The sequence below is a fragment of the Diabrotica virgifera genome, chromosome 6 (assembly GCF_917563875.1).
Source record: "Diabrotica virgifera virgifera chromosome 6, PGI_DIABVI_V3a".
In the NCBI taxonomy this organism is placed as follows: Eukaryota; Metazoa; Arthropoda; class Insecta; order Coleoptera; family Chrysomelidae; genus Diabrotica; species Diabrotica virgifera.
Genome location: NC_065448.1, coordinates 213,817,565 through 213,840,716, shown reverse-complemented (window position 1 = coordinate 213,840,716; position 23,152 = coordinate 213,817,565). Strand labels below are relative to the sequence as shown.

At 32.2% G+C, this 23,152-nt stretch overlaps 2 protein-coding genes across 2 annotated transcripts in view; both read left to right on the top strand.

Annotated features, from left to right (window-relative positions):
- Positions 1-23,152, top strand: part of LOC126887197 (protein abrupt-like) — a 285,519-nt gene that overhangs the window by 160,667 nt on the left and 101,700 nt on the right. The window lies entirely within an intron of this gene.
- Positions 1-23,152, top strand: part of LOC126887195 (uncharacterized) — a 95,602-nt gene that overhangs the window by 58,491 nt on the left and 13,959 nt on the right. Inside the window, exons 5-8 of the mRNA XM_050654588.1 lie at positions 1,216-1,380; positions 4,133-4,277; positions 13,818-14,239; positions 17,001-17,286. Of these exons, the coding sequence (XP_050510545.1) occupies positions 1,216-1,380; positions 4,133-4,277; positions 13,818-14,239; positions 17,001-17,286 (1,018 nt within the window). The remainder of the gene's footprint in view (positions 1-1,215; positions 1,381-4,132; positions 4,278-13,817; positions 14,240-17,000; positions 17,287-23,152) is intronic.

The window sequence follows — 23,152 nt, the reverse complement described above, 5'->3', positions numbered from 1 at the left end:
TATTGTCTGTTTGAGATGCACTTTAAGAATGCATTTTTTGTATGCAGTTTTTCAATATAATATCATGGCTCCAGTTCAGAAAGTTTCCTGGCGCATTCACGAATCGAATGCAAAAAGAATTATTAAGATCCGTCTTGTCCTTTTTTTTCGGAGGTAAGGCCGATTTTAGTGCTTTATTGCTTCGTCTAAGAGGCTTTTTTTCAATTCTAATTTCCTCAATGTCTATACAGTCATCTGTTTTGTGTATGTATATCGTTATCTATATTAATTATTATTTTGAAGCACACAAACCTGAGTGTTCAATGAGTTCCAGTGAAAAAACAAATTATTTCTTTGTGTGGTAATTTAGCGCTCGTACATATATTATGACGGCGGTTTGCCAACGTTGACGTCGCAGTTTACCTGAAAAACCCAAACGCCGCGGTTCAAGTTACCAAAGAACAAATGCAACCTAAACGTATCGTACACACGAACCGCTCAACGTCAAACAGCGGCAGTTGTAACTTCATAGATATAATAACCTATAGATGAGGGACGCTCTGTGCATCGAGGTGTAACGGTGGTGTAACGCCGATATCAAGGACGCCATTGGTCAATATTCATTTTGAGTGATCTAGCCATCTTCGTCCGTCATATGAGCGGTATCGCTTAGTAAAAAGAGATAGATAGACCACCGATCGACTGCCCGCGCGTTACGCTTTTTTGCTCAGTATGCCTTGTCTACGGTTAACATGTCTCTGTGTAACTTGAGAGGAATGGGACCGCCAGTCAAACGCTGTCATGTGTACGGTACAAACGTCGGCTAACCGCGGCGTCAACCGCTGATAAGCCGACCGCATATGTACAAGCGCTTAGAGCTTACAGTTTTAAATTATCCCTCTTTACGGTTTTTGTAACTGCATACGTGATCTTTTAGGTTTTATATTTGACGACGTCTCTCTCTACAGTGTTGGCTTCAGCGTTCACTTAGTACCCTTTCAGACTATAAGACAATGGTGTCTGACACCGGTGTCCGCCACGGGCAGCAAAGCATTGTTTTAAATGAACGACTAGAGACGAGCCACTTTTGAGTGTCTGGCTGATTTTAGTGGCTCAACAATGCTTTGCCGCAATTGCACACCGGTGGCGGACACCGGTGTCAGGCACCCGTGTCTTCGTCTGAAAGGGTAGTTCGTCAGTTAACACATAATATTTATTATCATTTTTATGTTTTAGATTAATTAGATATATAACAGGAGATAGCAAAAATAAGCCACTAAGGCCTCACTTTGTAAAGAGTACAAATGCTATCAACGAAGCTAGAAGAATGATCACTCAACTGTCACAACCTCTGGCAGAGATAACCCAATTAATACATCACAATATGAGTGTTTTAGAAAGGTAGGCCCATATCAATTATTTAGCTCATAACAGATGCAAACATAAATTAAAAATTTTCTAGGTTTGTTCCAACTAGGGGAACCAGTCAGAAACTATCAGCAAATAGTCTACCAGTGCGAGTAGAGGGGATAGCACTCATGACTGTATCATGTTCTCGCACTGGCCAACTGTTTGCTGACGATTTCTGATTAGTTTGACTGTTGGTTGGAACAGAAGTATTTTGAATAATCAAGGCAATATTTCTTAATCTACTTTGTATAGTATATTCACTGAACTTCTCTATTTGCCGAACTTAGTTGCAATGCTATGTTGGACTAAGTGGTTACCTAGATATTACTATAAACCAAGCATTCGTGCTGATAGAGGTCTCATTATTTGGGAAGGCACTAATTTGCATATTATTGCACGTGTATAGAAGTCCAATTTTGAAGTTTCTTCCTAAGCCACGCCTTCGCATTAAATAATTTCAATACTCAGTAGCAAAATGTCAGTAACCAATCACCAACTTTAAAGACGGTTCTTAGACCATTTTAGATGCTCCATAATATGTATGCAAATTAGTGTCTTCCCAAATGATGGGACCTCTAGCCTATATTAACTAACTGTAGTAGTTGTTCGGTTGTCTCTATTAGGTGAATTTGTGATTTTAAGAACCGCCATTCAAAGTGTTAATATGTGAAAAATGTTGCAATCAGGGGCGGATTTATTCATTAGTGGGCCCGGTGCTAATTCTTGTAGAAGGCCCTACCCAACTCTTTTTTGACAAGGCACTTTAAAAATTAAAACAATATAAACTTCAGTACATTTAAAATTATGCAGAAGATACAAGGCTAAGACAAGGTAACGCTTTTTTTCTTTGTTTATTTTCAACAAATGCTTTTATGACTCACTTGCTTATTCTTTTTCGAAATATTTTCCCGGAAAGACTTCTATTTTGTGTTTTGAAGTTACGCTTGGAAGCTGCATACACGTCATCATTGTTTTGAAAATATTCTGAGCCTTTTTCTACACAACTTGATCGAAATGCATCTGTTAGAGTTGTTGGCCACAATGATACATAATTAGAAACTAAAAACCCAGAGGATGTGGACGCTGCCAAATGAGAATAATTGTTAGAATTTTCACTCAGCTCATCTTTTTCTGTCAAATGGGGTTTGCTTGTTGATGCAACATCAAGTGAATCATTTATTTCCTTGTCATCGTGCGTAATTAACAGAGGTTTGGCGTTGTTTTCTCCTTGGTTCTTAAAAAACATGGTCAATTTCGGTAACTTTTGAACTCTGCTAAGTTTTTCTTCTTTTGCCTGAAAAAAATTAAAATTGCATAGACAGATTCGAACCCCGATGCAAATTTACTGCTTTTTTATCGATTGTTTTGAAGCATATATTTTTATTAAATCATACAATGTTACAATAAGTCACAACAAAAACATTAAATTTACTTAATCCTTTTATTCTTTTAATATACCAATAAAATAAAATTTCAATACATGTAAAACATAAGACAACTTTTCGTGCTTATTGCAACTTGCAAGGCTGTAAAAGCTTTTTTCTGTGTGTATTACCGACTATTACCCTATTTTTAAAAACCAATTATTCAGTGTTTATTGTTAATTATTTAAATAAATTACGCATGAAAACGAACTTACAAAGTCTCAAATTAAAGGTTGTCCCATTAGATTTTTAAAGAAAAATTGTAAAAACCTCTATGTAATCATTAATTTAGGCTAAAGTTTAAAAAACCAATTTATAAGAAAAATTTACCTGCTTTTCCTGGTTGAAATAATTGTGCCGTCATCTGAAGCGTATCCTTTTTCAAAAATATCTTTTTATTTTGCCCAAACTTTGTTTTAAAAAAGGACAAAAACTGTTCGGAATTAAATTATGTTTTTTTATTTGATTAGGCTAAAAGTTGCGCTAATATAAATTAAGGAAATAAACTCACCTTTCGCTTAGCTGCTCCGCTTTTATGCTGCTTAAGTGACATTATAGTTAGTTACAAGCGTATAAACGTAATGTATTTAAACAATATTAATTAGCACTCACAAACACTAGAACTAAAAATTAATCCGAACCGAATAAATAAAATTCACCAGCATCAACTCACGATTCACAATCTAATGATAAATGACTAAAAGCTAACGCCAACACAAGTAGGTATGAATTACTAATTGTCGTCTTTGACGTTCTTCAGGTACTTTACTTGGTTGTAAACAAAAGCTTTCCTTGTTGTTAAGCTTAAAGGGTAAAGTAGGTATATTTTATATTTCATTTCTTAACTTTATGGCACCCATTGATAGACATCTATTTTGTCAAACACCTTTAACTTTCAGAGCGATTTAAAAGCATTGTATTGTAAGATTTCCGAAAAGGAGATGTAAAAGTATACCTGCTAATCTGTTGCCATTTATGTCATGTCATAAAAGGGTGGTTATCGGGTGTTCCTTTCCTTTTCTCTCAGAAAAAAGATTATATGAAATTGTCAATACAACAATAATTTCAGTAATAAAGTAATTTTTACAATAAATAAGAGGAGTTTGGTAAGGTAAGTACGACGGCGCGTCAGAATGCCAAATACGTAATTTTAGACAAATGTGTAGGTCTTCTGGGGGCCCCTTCAACCTGGGGGCCCGGTGCTACAGCACCTCTAGCCCCCCCCCCTAAATCCACCACTGGTTGCAATGTTAAGGGTATTTTAAATAATAAATAAATAACTATAGATAGTTTAATAACTATAGTTTTACACTTTATAGACACAACGAAATATTACGAAATGCTAATGAAACATTAGATGAAATGAAAAACAAACTTTATGTACCAGTTATTGGTTTGGAAAGTACTACCTTAAACCAACCTGTAACAGTTTGTGCAGAAAGAAAGTGTTGCGAAGTTTATACTGTAAGTAGAAGTTATTTACTTTATATAGTATTAGTCTGGACAGATTACCGGAGAATATGCCATTTTTGGAATCGAATCTTATGATTCTGTGTATTAATAATATGGGTATGGAAAGTTCGCAGATAGTGTGCTACTTTTTTTATAAACAAAATGGCACCCCCAAGCTTGTACGGCGAAGATATAAACAATAGGATGGTAATTTTCGAACCATCATTTTTTTATTTCGGTCCTCTTTCTCCAGCACACAAATTTTCATATCTTTAAAAGACTCGTAACATATATTATAATAATAAAAACTATCGAGATTGATATTACGAGTGAAAAATGCCAAAAATACCAAAATTCCAATCAAAAATTAAGTTGGAATCTCAAGTTCAAAATCGGTATACGTTAAACAAATGCATTTTCTCGGCTTCTCATGGAGCAATTTTCTTCATTTTTTTTGTTCCCAAGTTACTCTAGTAGAGCCATCTAACTAACGGATTATTAAATGTCAAAGTTGCTTTTGTTTTGTTATAAGAAATTAATTTATTATATAAGAAAATAATTTATTTATAAGAAAATAAAACTAATATTTTTCCAGTTCTAGACTTTTTTTTTAGATAAACTTACCACACGTGTACCTTTTAACGTTTAAAATACAAATAAATATTCTTATTTGAAAGCTGTATAATTATTTAAACAATCTTTGTTTAAACAAATTTAAAAAAATTTGTTATAATAAATAACTTAACTTATTATAACAAAACAAAAGCAACTTTGACATTTAATAATGCGTTAGTTAGGTGGCTCTACTCATGTTACTTGGGAATCAAACCAAAAATGAAGAAAATTGCTCCATGGAAAGCCGAGAAAATGGATTTTTTTAACGTATACCGATTTTGAACTTTGAGATTCCATTTTCTCAAAATTAATTTTTGATTGGAATTTTGCTTTTTTTGGCTATTTTCACTCGTAATATCAATATCGATAGTTTTATTTTCTTATAAATAAATTAATTTATTATAACAAAACAAAAACAATTTTGACATTTAATAATGCGTTAGTTTGGTGGCTCTACTCGAGTTACTTGGGAACAAAAAAAATGAAGAAAATTGCTCCATGGTAAGCTGAGAAAATGAATTTTTTTAACGTATACCGATTTTGAACTTTGAGATTCCATTTTCTCCAATCCGATTTTTGATTGAAATTTTGGTATTTTTCACTAGTAATACCGATAGTTTTTATTATTATAAAATATGTTATGAGTATTTTAAAGATATGAAAATTTGTGTGGAGAAAGAGTACCGAAATAAAAAGGTGATATTTCAAAAATTACAATATTGTTTATACCTACGCCGTACATGCTGGTCAACTTTGACCGGTTGTATCTCAGGAACCACTCATCGCAATTAAATGTCTTTTCTTTTAAAAGAAGCGTCTTGCTGCGTTGTTTCTAATACAGTTTTTATAATTTAATAGTTACTGAGATATTCTATTTGTTTATAAGCCAAAAAATTGTTTAGGATTTTAAAATATTCCTGAGGTAGCTTAAATAGTCCAATTTATTTCAATTCTGTAAAGAACATTAGATAGGTATAGTGCCTTTTTACAAAAATCATAGTTATTCTTATATATCATAATTATTATGGTTATTATAGCGACCGTAAATTTTTAATTAATAATTTAATTGTTGCTAAACTGTACATTAAATTTCCATCGGCTTCTGGAAATATAATATATACCAAAGGGTTGTTATGTCGCCAAGTTATTTAATTATTGATACATAATTACTTACCTAAAATTTTAGCTGAAAATTAAAGATTTTGTTGGAAAAACCCGCATTTTCCGAGGAAAATTTTCGTCGTATTAAATCAGCGAAAACACGTCTCTATGCAGAATTTAATTACAGTGAATTTTTATTTGGGTGTTTTTGGTGTAAAGTTAAAATCTTTGGAGTTCTAGAGCAATAATTGAAAAAAACACAATTTGGGGGCGCCATTTTGTTTATCAAAAAAGTAGCACACTATCTGCGGACTTTGCATACCTACATTATTATTGGTCTCCCTATGTACGGACTTTGCATACCTATATTATTATTATAGCATTGAAGCTGATCTCCCTTTTTATGTAGTGGAATAATTACTCCGGTATTCCAGTCTTCTGGCAGTTGTTTAATATTCCATATGTTCACTATTAGTTTGTGTATCGGATTGAATAGGGAGTCTCCGCCTTCCTTTATTAATTCTACGCTAATAAATCCAAGTGACTTGTTGTTTTTCAGTCTGGTAACTGCTTCTTGCATTTCAGCTACTGAAGGGGGGGGGGGTTGTTTCTCTGGTATCCGTTTGATCCAGTATAATTCCATCATATCGTCCCTACCATTTCCAACTATCGAATGTGAACAATCGGGTTTTTCAGATTCGATACCTTGCCCTCGCATTAGACGTGATACATCTTGTGGTAAATTCTCGTTATTGTAGCTTGATTAGGAGCGCGGGAAATATGCTGTTCAAACCATCGAATATGAACATTTTTTCAGTTGGTTGACTGCAAACTGACGAAAATCGTTATATTCGATACTTTTGTTTTGTATAAATATAACTAAAGGTATATTTGTACAACGCTAATGCCTGGTTGCACCAACAGATCTTAAGCTCCAGCTTAGCTAAGCTCTACTTATAGATAGGGCCTCCTTGAGTATCACTTACGTTACACCATAATTTTAGATTCTTACCTTATTATCAATTATATCTATTATTATATTATGGTATTCTTATTCTAATATATTATACTTATATTCAGTGCTGTTTTTGTAACAATAGAGGTTCCGGTACGCAATGTTCCGGGGAGTCTGGAGAGGGATAATAAGGGGTCTGCCCCCGGGAAAACTTTTTAAATTTAGCCTCAATAAGGGCGTTTTAAAGCTATTTGGGAGCAAGGAAAAAATTCATGAATTTGTCTATAATTTTGTTGTTTTTTTTTTTTATTTTTTGTTCCAAGAGTCCAAGAGTTTATTTTTTGTACCGTCACAAAAACAGCACTGTATATTAATTCTTATGATATTCTCGACTTAAGCTTAAGATCTGTTAGTGCAACCGGGCATTAATGTCGAATGTGTCACATTCGTTAGTTTGTGTTGTAATTTATTCAACAGTTATTCAATTATGATCTATAAACTGTCGAAAATGCTAAACTGCTGAGAAGAATAAAATGCACGCGTAAAGGATTTTCATTATTTGATTATACAGTTATTCGCTATTATACATTCGCTACTTTGAATCATCGGACCGAAACAAATCTTTGATTAATACAAAAAGCAAAGTAACGAATGTGATTTTTTGGAAAGAAAAAAATGATAAGCAGTTCAAATGTGTTATCAATCTAACAAGGATTAAACATTACATACAAAAAATATAAAAATTTCCCCATTTGTCAATGCGCTGATTTAAGAGTGTCTAAAAAAGAGTTATTTTGCTCTCCTGAAAGGTACCACTTTTCACATTCAATAGTAGAAATGGCAGGGACGATATAGTGGATCTCCGTTTTTTTTCAAATCATAATCACAATTGTATGCTTTTTGTCACTTCCCACATCCTTCTAAACCTTCTCGTTTCCGCAGCATGGATTTACTGTTCCTCTTTCTTTTTAACTGTCGAGCTATCGAACATTCAGTTGCATACATCATAGCTGGTCTTATGGCAGTTTTATAGAATTTGTATTTTAGTTTCAGCTATGTAAGGCCGAACCTAGATTCTTAAAATCATTAGACACATTTCACAATAATTTCACCATCCAAAGTTATCCATATTATTTTTATAGTAGCAAATCCAGCTTTAAATGATCAGTCTATTATGTTTACCCTGGCCACAGCATAATAAACGCAACAGCAGTGACACACTAGAAGGCGGGAAAAGTTCGCGCACTATTACTGCGCAGATCGTCGGCCATTTTTCGCGTAGTACCAGACAGTGTAGAAAATCGACAATGTTGCCGATTTGTACATAATTATCAGATTTACTTAACTTTCATGACATTCTGATAATAAATATTTTTAACATAATTTTATACGTATGCCTGTGAAAATTATGTCAATAATTGGGACATACACAAAATATTGACGATGAATGGCGATTGTATTGTTAATCTTTTTGCAGAAATTTCAGAAAATATTCAAAAAGAATCTCTTACGTGTAATAAAGTTAGTGCAATAACTGATACTGCACCAATGCAGAAATAAAAAAATCACGTTTTCTTAGATATCGTTGTCTGTCGACGTTTAAATGCGATCTGTCAGCAAATAATAAATTAGTGTTAGCAAAAGTGAAGGAGTAAAAGAATGTTACTTCTTTCAAACAGACAAAAAATGTTAAATTATTTTAATCACATAAAGTCTTCATTTTCACAAGATGAGGATGAGGAAATTTTATTTGAAAGCGTTCCAGATGTAGTTTTATTATAGTATAATATATTACACATAATTTTGTAACTTTTGAAAAAGTTATTTTTAAAAGTAACTTTTTCTTAATGTATTTTTATTACCCTTAGAAACTACCAAGATCTAAAATTTTATTTTAACATAATTTTTGGCAAAATCTGATCATTTTAGCAGTGGCTTAATATAATTTCATATACATAGTGACATCGGCAACACTGACGAACGAACACATCACATCACCACTGAGATGTACTACGCTAAAAATGGCGACTCTGTACTTTTCAACTTCAAAGGCGGCATTGGGGAGTGTCCTTGCTAGTCTAGTTTATTATGCTGTGCCCTGGCTTTGTTCTAGTAAGTTTTAAACATTCTTTTTCAGAGCTGTTCCAGTCTTTACTTTAATTTCTTTCACTCGTTCTTACAACTTCTACGACGTTCTTTGATTTTCTATCAACAATTATACCAACTTAACACTTCGTCTCCTGGATGCAAGCAATTTGTATTCTACTCAAGTCTGTTTACCAAGGCTATACTCGTAAAAACAGAAACAATGTAGTCTTACAAGTGCAATACTACCCACACATTCCCTAGGTGGAATTTTAAAGATCCCCAATTGAAATTCCACATAAATAGATGGTCTGGCTTTATTTTGCTTCAGAAGTGTGCACGCTAGCTCTACCGAGGAAGTCTGTAAGATAGAAACAGCTGTCTAGGGATTGAGCATCCCTCTGAATCGAAAGGAAGCATAAACCGTCTTTTTCTTTCCTATCTTTACTCAGATTTGAGTACTAAGAAATTTCTTTCTGACCTTTTCTTAGACGAATGAAAACGGAATGTGACTGCATATGGTAGAGTCCTTTTCGTTTTCTATATTCGTCGTCTGTTGTCTTATAAATTGTAAAAGTCACAGATTAAGGATGTACCAGAAAGACTTTCCAACAAGAAAAGTTTTCAGATTTAAATCATTATTTACCATTTTAATTTTATTATAATGGTGGATTCTGTATCTGAGACTTTTTATTTTTATTTAAGAGATGTCGCTGATTGCGTCCCAAAGTGGATTTTAAATCATCTTTGAAATTCCACATAAATACCTAGATGGTTTGGCTTTGTTTTGCTTCAGAGGTGTACATTAGAGTAGATCGATTATCGCAATATTTTTAAAAAATTGACACATTGATTTGGAATACCCACCAAAAGTTTCCTTTAGTAACGACAATAAAAAAGTGTTATTACAATAATTTTTTGATAAAATTCCATCTGCCCTCTACCGGCCTTTGAAAAACGAAAAAAAAATGGAGTAATAATCGCAAAATAAAAAAATTGACAAATTGAATTGGAATAGACACCAAAATTTACCTTTAGTAACGACAATAAGAAAGTATTATTACGACTTTTGGATAAAATTACATCTTCTGTCCTCTACAGGCTTTAGAAAAACGAAAAAAAAAATTTTTTTTGGCATGCATTATTAACAGAAGCCCGGTCCTGGCGGCCCTGGTTTGTTTAGTATATAGGTCCCATTAGCGTCCACAGACCCGCATCGGACGCATCGTACGCAACGGATTTTAGTTTGCCTTGTACAGAAACTTATGTAACCGCGTCCACTGATCCGCATCGTACGGATCGCATTATCGATTGTCAAACTAAAATCCGTTGCGTACGATGCGGGTCTGTGGACGCTTGACTTTACGGGGTGCTGCGACTTTCAAGAAACAAACTGAGAAGAGCTAGAGATCGATGAAGAAAAGGTTTTATGCAAAACTCCCCCGAAACTTTGAAGGCCATATATTTTGACTGAAGGAAGATAACCTTCGTTATCGAAAATATTGAAGGCAAGCCCCACAGAAGAACCGCACTCGAAGAGCACGTTTCATTAGTTCAAGAGCCAGGCTCCATATTTTTAGGTCACGCAGTACCCCTTTCTGGATCGGTTCTAAGCATTTGTCAAAGTATTGTGAACTTTTTAGAGAGTTATAGGTATAATTTAGAAGAACTAGTGGTAGTAGGATATGACGGAACCTGTGGTAAATACGGGAAGAAAAAATGGTAAAATTTCTCAACTAGAGTTAAAGTTAGGCCGCCTTTTACAAAGATTTATCTGTCAGCTTTAAGCTAATGAATTGCCTTTACGGCATCTTTTCCAAAAGCTTGACGGTCAAACTCAAAGTCCAAGAGCTTTTGCAGGAACTATAGGAAATCAAATAATGCATTGCGAAAATATGCCGCTTGTAAACTGGGACATTATTGACTGTGAGTTACCAGAAGAAGATTTAATTGACTTTAGTGCCGATCAGAAATATTTGTTTCAAATTTATGTCGCAATTTCTACAGGGGAATGTTATGTGGATTTATTAAACCAAAGCCCTGGAGAGTTAAGTCATTCTCAATGGCTAACGTTGGCGAATCGCATTGTACGTCTTTATGTTAACACTGAAAATCCGACATCAGATTTAAAGGAACTGACCAAATTTATTATCACGGTTTATGCTCCTTTATGGTTTCAGATCAAATGCAATTCATCATGTGTGAATGGTGCGAAGCATGTTTACCTGTAATTGACCCTGTAATTCAAAGAATTGCCCATTTTGTACATCCGGAAAATCTTCTGCTATGCATGCTGCATGACATTCGCCCGCATATAAGAGAGCTTGCACTTCTTCGCATTCTCAATGCAAAAACTAAGGCCAATAATGATTCATCTAACATCCAACATTTTATTATTCCACAAATGTTGAAGCAGATGACTATATTGATCTTATTGATTGACAAAATAATAAAATAACTTGCCCTCCATTGCTTCAAGGTTGGAAAGTAGAGGATTAGAAAAATATTATTTCCGGATCTCCTGAGAAAATCATTGACATCGCTACATTTCCCTGTCACACCCAATCTGTAGAGAGAATCGTGAAACTCGTAACTGAAGCATCTTCATCGGTTATTGGATCACAAAAAAGAGACAATTTTATCAAGGCAAAAATTGATTCGCGCAAAGATATGCCAAAATTTAAGTCCAAAAAAGATACAAACAATAGATAATCAAAATTAAGGGGGAAGGTAGAGAGTGGGTAGAAGAATAAATATAAAATATTAATAGTCTCCTGTTTTATATCGCTCACGTGGCTTTGGGAGTATAGCAGGGTAGTTTGCTATATCTAGGGCCTACGGTATACAAGGAAGGTAACAGGGCCAGTGCTATGCTTCAACCGCCTATTATTACCCCTGATTTTACCCAAGGTACTCATTTTATTAAGGCTGAGTCGACCTGGGGCCTATAAACATTTTAAAAAATGTGTAGTTGTTCTTGTCGGCGGTAGGATTTGAACTCCGGACCACCGGCACGCGAGCCAAACACACTACCGCTTAGTTACGCCGGCCCAAAGAATAAATATGACATATTTAAAAAAAGAATGTGTGTGTACTTTGTACGCACGTAAGAAGTTATACTTCTATTATATGATTTCTTAAAAATAAATATACTTTAAACAGTTTATTTTAATTTTTTTTAAACACCAAACTAATTTTGTGCCTACCGCTTTCAAAAAATAAAAAAAGTATAGGATTGCACTGGATTCGAACTCACGACCTCTCGATCTCTGGCCGAATTAGTCGAGGCATTGAAGCACAAAAAAAGGCCTTACTCTCGATTTTTGGCACAGTAAGACGGATTTTAATGCAGTTTGGTGCGTTGGATTCGTGAGAATGTAAGGAAATTTTGTGAACTATGGTAATGAATAAGAAATCTGAAATTGCATTTTGTGGATAAGAAAAATTCATTTCAAAAGTGCATTTTGAAATAGGCAATTATTATAAATTTGCAACCCGGTAAATAGTTGGGCAACATCCCGATTAATTATTTTAATTATTTTTAATTATTTTTAATTATTTTTAATCATTTATAAGTCCATATAATAATAGTCTAAGATGTCACCATTAATAATAAACAAACAAAATTTCCTTATGTGGGAATTGAACCAAGTACTAACGAGTCCGTAGCTAAATACACATACCACTAATCTATGCAGACACTTGCTAGACAACGGCGATATTAGGTATAAACAAAACAAATTGGTAAGTAAAAATTGTAAAGAAAATTACTACATACTTAAATGAAATGTATTATAAAATTAATATATTCCTAAATTTTAGAAGAAACATTCGTAAATAGGTATTATTAATATCTATTAATGTTACTAAATGAAATATAAATATTTTGACGTTTCACAATTTGACAATTCACTTTTAACTGCAGTGCCTTAACATTTTTAAAGCACCGGTGCTTTAAAGTAGCATTTTTAACGCTCCTATGCAGTGCTATAAATTGCATTTTTAACACGTTTGTAGAAAAATATATTTAAAAACACTAATATATTCTTTCCACACCTTTTCTGGACTGATAAACACATAAATTAAAACATTTAGTAACGAACTCCATACTGCCTGTGTGCGCAGATTACTAAAATTTCACCATCAATGAAATCGCGCCTAAAGAAGTATAACTTCAAAAAGGCAGTACATATAACTATTAACTAACCTTTGTTGTTTCTCTTCCCACAAATTTTAACACGCAACAACCATACATTACATAACCAAACCGTCAACCGTCCACACCACAGCTGTGATACAGCTGCCATATTGGATAATTTTTGACATGTCATTTGAACATCCAATCAGAACAAAGTTATAATGCGCATGCGCCCGGATCATAGGTTTTAACATATAAAAATTCACCCTCATATATCGCCCGTAAAGAAGTATAACTTCAAAAATATTTCAATTGGATATCATTTTTATAACAATAACATGTACTTATTACTTAACTTTTCAATTAAAATCATAAGTTCGTATTTTTTATTTTTTTATTTTTTCAACCCCCGGTAGAGGGCAGAAGATGAAATTTTTTTGAAAAATCGCAAATAAAGTTTAGGTTTGTAATACTAATTGGCAACTTTTGCGCACTATTCCGAAACAGTTTTCGCAACTTCGATTTTTCGATCCACCCTAGTGTACATGAGGAAGTCTGTAAGAGAGAAACAACTGTCCAGGGATTATGCATCCCTCTGAATCGAAAGGAAGCATAAACCGTCTTTTTCTTCAAAAATTAACCGTTTTTCTTATTTTAGATAGGCGAAAAAAATGTTTTTCATTATAAACAGAGATGTCACGATCCGTGCTACTTAACAGGAGTTCCTAAAGATATTATTGGTGCAGCGGAACTAATAGATTGTTGGGCGATGAACGGGACCTCAACTTGTACTCAGTGCATGTGTGATTTTAAAGTGCACATGCATGTGTATTATCTAACAAAACCTGTAGAAAAACAAGAAGTTGATGAAAATATCCAAAGAAACATAACCAGCAAAGAGGATTTGATAAAAAGTAAACAACAAGTTATAAGAGATATAGAAGTAAAACATAGTGAGTTACATAATGAACATCAAGTTGTTGTAGAAATTTGTGCTAAATTCGCTCACTTCTTACAAAACAATGCCATCACTCCGTTCAATGATTCCTACAAGGAATATATTGAGTATCTCATTAACAGGTAAAGTATAAATTGTTTACATCAACATCTTTATTTTTGTTATGAGAGATAGTATTCAAATAAATGTGTACCCCTTCCTGTGGGTAAAAAAACATAAGTTCAAAATAAGTTCGGAATTGGATAAACTGACTAATTCTAATCAACTTTTGTTCTATAGAGTTTTTTCACTAACTTAATAATATTTTAGAGTTATTTACGAGTAAAAATGTTCATTTTTGAAGAAGAAATAACACGTTTTGGACGGTTTTTCGCAAATAACTCAAAAAGTAAGTACTTTATCCGAAAAAGTATTCTTAGTAAAAATATAGCATATAATAAAGATAAAAAATGGTGTATATATGAAGTCTGTAGACCCAGTAGAAGCAGGGTTGTAGCTAATGAAAAGTAAGTTCTTATTCGTCAAATTCCAAATCGAAGATTTCAATGTGAAATAACCAAAAAGTCAAGAACTTTGCGGAGAAAACTTATTACAACTTTGTGTTTACATTACAAGTGTTCAAAAAAAAAATTATTTTTGTTTTTTTTTAAGTTTTTAACATCAAAAGTAACTAAGTAACGCTCAAAATAATGTTGATGCCTTCTTCTTTGGTAGTAAAAAAATCGAGAAAACCACCCCCTAATTAGCATCCCAAATGAAATTAATCATTACCGCTTCACAAGCAACTTTACTTATATATTGTTTATATGATCTGTAAATTTCATCTGTAAGATCGATTTAAAGTGGTTATTTTTGAAAAGACTCTAGTTAAAAAGGTCTGAACGACTCATTAATCACGAGCGTATGCCAATTTTGAACAGCCATATTTTAACTAATTTTTGTCTTACAGTAAAACACAAAATCCAACATATTCAGAAAAGCAAAGCCTACATTTTTTTACTCCTTGAGATATTTGGTATCACTAATAGTTTTTAAGTTATTTTGAACAAAAAGAAATTTTTTCAAAATTAAAAAAAAAATACTAGAAATCGATTTTTTCCAACTCTGCTTCTACTTAGGTCTATAGACTTCATATATAAACAATTTTTTTCTCTTTTTATAAGCTACATTTTTGCTAAGAATATTATTTCTATAAAATACTCACTTTTGACTTATATTCGAAAAACCCTCTAAAAGCGTGTTTTTTGTTAAACATATTTACTCGCAAATAACTCAAAAAAACTCTATAGAACAAAAGCTGCTTAGAATTAGCCAGTTTATAAAATTCCGGACTTATTTTGAACGTATATTTTTTCACCCCTCCCCCGAGAGGAGGTGAAATTCACCCCAAGAGTAAAAGCGCACATAGGCACAGTATCACTTTTTTTTTCTTTGACATGTTAGCTGTGTGTATGCCAGATTTCATACCAATCAACCAATCCAAGCGGTTCTTTAAAATATGCAGCAAGAACCGTCAGTAAGTGGACTATATGTTTAATAATTAAGGCAGTTTTTGTTTTTATTCGATTCAGAGTTGGACCACCATCTCCATATAGCTATTTCAGCATCCCATGCATCTTCAGTGAAGCTATGCAGTCACAACTCTGAAACGAACATTAACAACCCTGCCTATTTAAGGGAAACCATCGCGATACAATGATTCCACCTTTTGAGACGCAATCTAGCGACACCTCTCGCAAAACAAGGAAAACAACGAAAAGCCTTAGATACAAAGTTTACTACTTTTTAAACCATTAGAATAATTGAAATAAAAATATAATAAACAATATTTTAAATCCAAGACTTTTCGTTAATAAACTGCTTTCTGGCTGCATCCTGTATCTCTGGCGTTTACAATATATAAGCACAAGAGACGACAAACATAGGAGAAAGCAAATAGGACACTTTGGCCACGCATTTACCTTCTCTGCGTCAAGGAAAAGGACCTTATTCTAATTGTTTAAAAAGTAGTAAACTTTGTATCTAGGGCTTTTCGTTGTTTTCCTCGTTTTGCGAGAGATGTCGCTAGATTGCGTCTCAAAAGGTGGAATCATTGTATCGCGATGGTTTCCCTTAAGTAGGCAGGGTTGTTAATGTTCGCTTCAGAGTTGTGACTGCATAGCTTCACTTAAGATGCATGGGATGCTGAAATAGCTATATGGAGATGGTGGTCCAACTCTGAATCGAATAAAAACAAAAACTGCCTTTATTATTTTTCATCTTTACTCAGAATTGAGTATTTAGAAACTGTCTTTCGGTCCTTTTCCTTGACGGAGAGAAGGTAAATGCGTGGCCAAAGTGTCCTATTTGCTTTCTCCTATTTTCGTCGTCTCTTGTGCTTATATATTGTAAAAGCCAGAGATACAGGATGGAGCCAGAAAGCAGTTTATTAACGAAAAGTCTTGGATTTAAAATATTGTTTATTATATTTTTATTTCAATTATTCTAATTGTTTAAAAAGTAGTAAACTTTGTATCTAGGGCTTTTCGTTGTTATATGTTTAATGGTAATTGTGGTGAGTCGACTCTTAGATTTTTTAAGAAATGTTCAGTTTCTAAAAGTTGGTATAGAACATTTCAAGTTATCTCCAAAATAATGAAGTTACTAGTTGCTGTTTTGCAGCGAAGCTTCTATACTGGCGTTGTATTAATTTTTCTCCATAGTAAAATGCTGGCATATGTGGCAGTGACAGTAAACATTGGAAGGATTTACGTGATGAGGGGAGTCCGTTATACAACATGCATTTTATAAATATGGCGTGTTTCTTGTAAATATCGAATGATCTATATTTGAAGATGTGCTGTTTTAGGTTAACGTTAAATCACATTTTAAATGCTTTTGTAGAGAAAGGTCATTGGGAAGAGATTGTAATAAAGAAACTGTCAAACATCTTGAACAGCTTTTACTTCAGTACGTCGAAATCAAAAACCGTTTCGACGAAGCCCTTAAGAGTAACAAAGCCATGGGCAAAGATGCAGTCATTACTGCTGAAGATGTAAGTGAATCTATCAATAAATTGTACAGTTTAAAGCATAATGGCAAGAAAATTGAAGAACTGTACAATTGCCAGAAGAAGTCAAGAACTAAAGAATTTAAAAATATGGAATATATTCACAAAATGCCGTGCAAGGTTAGTATTTTTGTTCTTTTAAATATAACTTTTATTGAACTAACAATATTATCGAGTTGTTAAAAAAAGATAAGGATTTTTTGGCTACAATCCGCTATATATTTTAATTAATGTCCGCTAGTACAATATACATATGTACTTGCATAACGTTTCCTCAAGAGAAAATATAAACATTTGATATTATACTAGTTGCACAGTTCCAGTTGCTTTGTTACCATTAGTAATATTAATTTTTTCCCATCGTTTTTCAATAAGGAACTGATTAATATGGTTTTTGTGCTAGGAGAGTATAACAAAAACGTGCTATTAGTAATTTATCACGCATCAATTCCCTGGTATACGACAAACAAGAAGAGACACTTTTGAAAGAATGTGTACTAAAACGGTTTCAACAGACTAGACACTTAGATTATGAGAACGGTCGTACTAATATGCAGATCTTCAGTGACACTAAGGATTACATTTAATTAATTTTATTCATTTACAATAGTTGTTTTTGTTCGATCAGTTTTTTCTCGTAATCTAAGTGTCCAGTCCGTTGAAACCGTTCTAGTAAACTTTCGAGTTTCTCTTTTTGGTTGTGTTCTCTCAGGGAATAGCTAAAGATAATTTCTTATTGCTAATAGCATATTTTTGTTATACAGTTCTAGCATAAAAACCAAATTAATCAGTTACTCGTTAGAAACATTCATATTAGTAATGGTAACAAATCAACTAGAACTATAAAAATAGTAAAATGTTAAATGTTTAAGCAAATTTAATGTCATAGCCAACTAGGTAAAATATTGTATGTTTTTATTAATATTTTACGCATCAGCAATCTTAACTACGAAGGTATTTTGGTATCTCAATCTATATTAATAAATTAAGGAGCAGTCTAGATTAATATGTATTTTTTTTTGAAAAATTATTTTTGATGAATATTTTCTCGGTTAACTAATAAAATTTCACGTCATTTTTGTTGCAATTAATATTTGACCTAAAGAATCACGAATAACTCACAAATTAAAGCACTTAGGTATATGGAATGCTTAGGAGATAAAAAAGTACCATAAAATATCATTTCATTACAATACTAAAATGCAGGGTGTTCCATTTAAGAAAACTCAGAGAATACTCATTCCGAGTTTCGACCAACCTTGTATACTGAAATTAAACGTTTCGCTAAATTAATAATGCTTAACAATAATAAACTACATTAATAATCGTTTGAACAGAAATATACATTTTGATATCAAATCACTACAATTCTACAGGGTGTGAATATTGCTACGAAATTAACAAAAAAAAAATGTAATTATCTTTTAAACTACCTTATATAATATTACAAAAACCTATATTTTTTAAAGAAAGCATCGAGGGGAATCCAAAACTGTAAAAATATACAGGGTGTTCCATTTAAAAAAACATAAGTTTGTGTTACCCTGTCAATAAGGGTGGCTATGTATATGTAAAAGTGAAAGTTTTAAGTGATAGTCCTATCTGTACGCCAACTTTTACCTAAATATTTTTTTTTCGTATCTTTTACGACAAACGAGTAATTGAACTTTGTCACACTAATGCCCCTCCCTGTATATACTCGTCCGATATTTTTGCCATCAGTATATAGTCTAGTAAAATAAAATTACACTACATGTAAATCAAAATGTAAATTCGTACAGGTTGAAACAAATTTTATATCAAAGTTTAGGTGGGTACAAAAGATATTTTCAAGAAAGTATCCAAATCATATAAGGGGATCATTATTTGAATAATTAAAAAGGGGTCATTTTTGCAAAAAAAATTACTTTTTTAACTGCTGAGGTTATTCAGTTACTAATGAAGGTCTATAGGATTGTTTTCTGCAAAGCTGAAAGGTAAATCTTTCACATAAGATTTACTAAATTAAATTTGACCCCCTATTTATTTAAATAATTATACATAAAACTTTAAAAACAAATTTGCAAAAAATTATTTTTAGCGTTTTATATAAGCACTATAAAATATATTATTTTACAAGAAAATTTGCTCTATGTTATCAGTATTAAGTAAAAGAAAAATTGGTCGAAAAGTATTTAATATTTTTTGAGATATTGAATTTGTTTTTTAAATGTTACTCTATTTTCAAATGCAAAAACGCGGTTGTTGCCAAAGAAATATTCACCCGTATTAAATCTTATTATTTTTATGTATATTTTCTATAAATGTATTGATAAATTCAAATTTTAATTAAACTTCCCCCTAAAATGGCATTTGAAAATTATTCAAATTTGTTTATAATTTTCTTTTTTTAATAACGTCGCAAGGCATAAATATTTTAACATGCCGTTTCGATAGCTCGGTTGCTGGGAATTTTTCAATAATTATCAAAATTTTTTATTCTTTTTTCCTCTTCTTTTTTTTTTCTTGGAGTTATATTACTACGGGCCCTTTTAGGGTTAAGTTTCATTAAGAATGTCGAATCTCTAAGTTTTAGATTCTAGACCTAAAAATATTAAGATTGGTCTAAAATCACCTAAATAAAATGTGGCTACTTACTGAGTTACAGGGTGTTTTATTTAAAAATTTAACAATTATTTTTACCAAGTACTTTCAAACTATTTGACGTATCCTTATCATACTTGGCAGAAAGTGTGGGTACTATACAGTCTACTAAATTGTGATAAATAAAAGTTTCTAGCTACTGCCAGAGGCGTACGACATGGAATAGTTAATGATTGACCCTTCCCAAATTTTACGCCACTGAGAGGATTACCATTTTAGCAAAATTTTTCGATTCTCTAATACTTTCTATGTAAATAATATACTCTTTACTGGTAACGATTAGGTCATTAGTTTTCGAGATATTGGACGTTAAAAATAAAACAGCATAGTTATTTTGATTCATTCATTCATTCATTTTAAACTTCCAATATCTCTCAAACTGATGACTTTATCGATACCAATAAAGCTATTTACATACAAAGTATCGGAGAATCGAAACATTACCCTAAAATAGTAATTCACTCAGTGGCGTAGAATTTGGGAAGGGTCAATAATTCACTATCCCCTGTCGTACGCCTCTAGCACTAGATTTATCTATCACTAACGTTTATTAATAACAATTTAGTAGGGTGTATAATAGCCACACTTTCTGCCAAGTATGATAAGGATACGTCAAATAGTTTTAAAGTAGTTGGTAAAAATAATTTTTAAATTTTTAAATAAAACACCCTGTAACTCAGTAAGTAGCCACATTTTATTTAAGAGATTTTAGTTAAATCTTAATATTTTTAGGTCTAGAATCTACAACTCAGAGATTCGACATTCTTAATAAAATTTTACAATAAAAGGGCCCGTAGTAATATAACTCCAAGAAAAAAAGAAGAAGAAAAAACGACAAAAAAATTTTGTTAATTAGTAAAAAATTCTCAGGAACCCAATTATCCAAACGGCATTTCAAAATACTCAATCCCAGCGACGTTATTAAAAAAACAAATTATAAACAAATTTGAATAGTTTTCAAATGCCATTTTAGGGGGCAGTTTAATTGAAATTTGAATTTATCAATACATTTATCGAAAATATACATAAAAATAAAAATAATGGGATCTTAAGTAGTTGAATATTTCTTTGGCAACAACCACGTTTTTGCAATTGAAAATATAGTAACATTTAATAAACAAATTCAATATCTCAAAAAACATTAAATATTTTTCGACCAATTTATTTTTAATTAATACTGGTAACATAGCGCAACTTACACCGTAAAATAAGATATTTTATAGTGCTTATTTAAAACGCTAAAAATATTTTTTTGCAAATTTGTTTTTAAAGTTTTATATACAATTATTTAAATAAATAGGGGGTCGAATTTAATTTAGTAAGTCTTGTGTGAAAGATTTACCATTCAACTTTGCAGAAAAAAATCTCATAGACCTTCATTAATAAGTGAATTACCTCAGCAGTTAAAAAAGTATATTTTTTGCAAAAATGACCCCTTTTTAATTATTTAAACAATGATCCCCTTGTATGATTTGGATACTTTCTTGAAAATATCTTTTGTACCCACCTAAAATTTGGTATAAAATTTGTTTTAACCTGTACGAATTTACATTTTGACTTTTTTTTATTTTATTAGGCTAATAAAGTTGGGCATTTTTTTGGTTTCTTCGTAAAGATTAGAAACTTGGTATAATGCCGTATAAACTTTTTTGACTATTCTCTGCAAATCTTCAATGTTCTCTGCCATTAACACGATGTCATCTGCATACTTTAAATTAGTAACGGGGATTCCGAGTAAAAATTCAATAGCAATGGAAAGAGAATGCAATCTTGTCGTACCCCTTTTCTAATTTTGATGTTCTCCGATTTTGTATTATCTATTTTATGTGCGCTCTCTGTTTATAATATGTATTGTTCTTATATCCCGCTTGTCTATTTGCTTGTGTATCAAAATTGTCATGCCTTATTCTGTCGAAACTCTATTTTATAATAAAAATAATTAAGCCTTAGTCTCAGCATCCGTTATGGCTTGCAAATTGTAGAAGCCCCGGATGGAGGTGTAGAGAAGGTTCCTATTGTTTTCAGTCTGGTAGGATGTAAAATAACATTTTTGGATGTTGCTTTATGTGCTATTAGATAGAAAACTTAGTTTTTTGATAGCAGTTGCCGCTAGGGGAACCCCTGCCATTTCGTTCGTTGCAATCCGTGACTGCACGCCGGGATTTGTCCTAGTTGGGTCAGAGAGAGCAGCATATGTGCCTCCTGATGAGACTAATAAGTTTCGAAACCGGTAGAGGTGCTTGCTGCACTCTCTGATTGAACTCGAATAATGATGCGGCTGTAGTTTCGTGTTGCAACGAAATTGAAAACGGTTATTCATTTTTGAAAAATAATTAACTTACTGATTAACTATTGGAAAGAAATAAATATTGTCATTTCCATAAAATAGATATAATTATAGGGCGAGGCAGATACACGGCCTATTAGAAATATCTCGAGAACTAAAACTAACAGAATCATGAAAATTTAAATGAAGGGGTTTGAAGAATCTATTTAATGAAAATATTTTCATCTATTTGCGACTTCCGGTATACGTTCGTTTTTGAAGTTATACTTCTTTAGGCGCGATTGAGAGTAAAATTTCATAATACTGCGCGCATGCGCACACAGACAGTATGGCGTTTAGTTGTTAAAATCTTTCTAGTTATGTATAAATAAATAAATATATCAGTGCAAGAAAAGGTGTGAAAAGAATATATTAGTGTTTTTAGTAAATATATTTATTATAATTTTTGTGTCTTTGGATTTGTCTTCCTCAGGAGTAAGATTAGTATTATTAAAACATTTTATTGTATATTTATTCACCTTGTCTGTTTGTTACCGTGAATTGTCATTAGGTACGTCCGAACCGATTCAGACACAGTCTTAGAAGCGTATTTGGTATAGCATTCGGCCAGAAATCGAGAGGTCTTGAGTTCGAATCCAGTGCAATCCTATACTTTTATTTATTTTTTTGAAAGCGGTAAGCACAAAATTAATTTGGTGTTTAAAAAAATTAAAACAAACTGTTTAAAGTATATTTATTTTTCATATCATATAATCATATAATATTCAAATCATATAATATCATATAATCATATAATTCAATTCAAATCATATAATAGAAGTATAACTTCTTACGTGCGTACAAAGTACACACATATTCTTTTTTTTTTAAACTGGACACCCTGTATATTTTTACATTTTTGGATTCTCCTCGATGTCTTCTTTCTTAAAATATGAGGTTTTGGAATGTTATATAGGGTGTTTTAAAAGATAATTACGTTTTTTTTTTATTAAATTCGTAGCAACAGCCTGTAGAATTGTAGTAGTTTGACATCTAAAACTCTACTTAAGTTCAAAT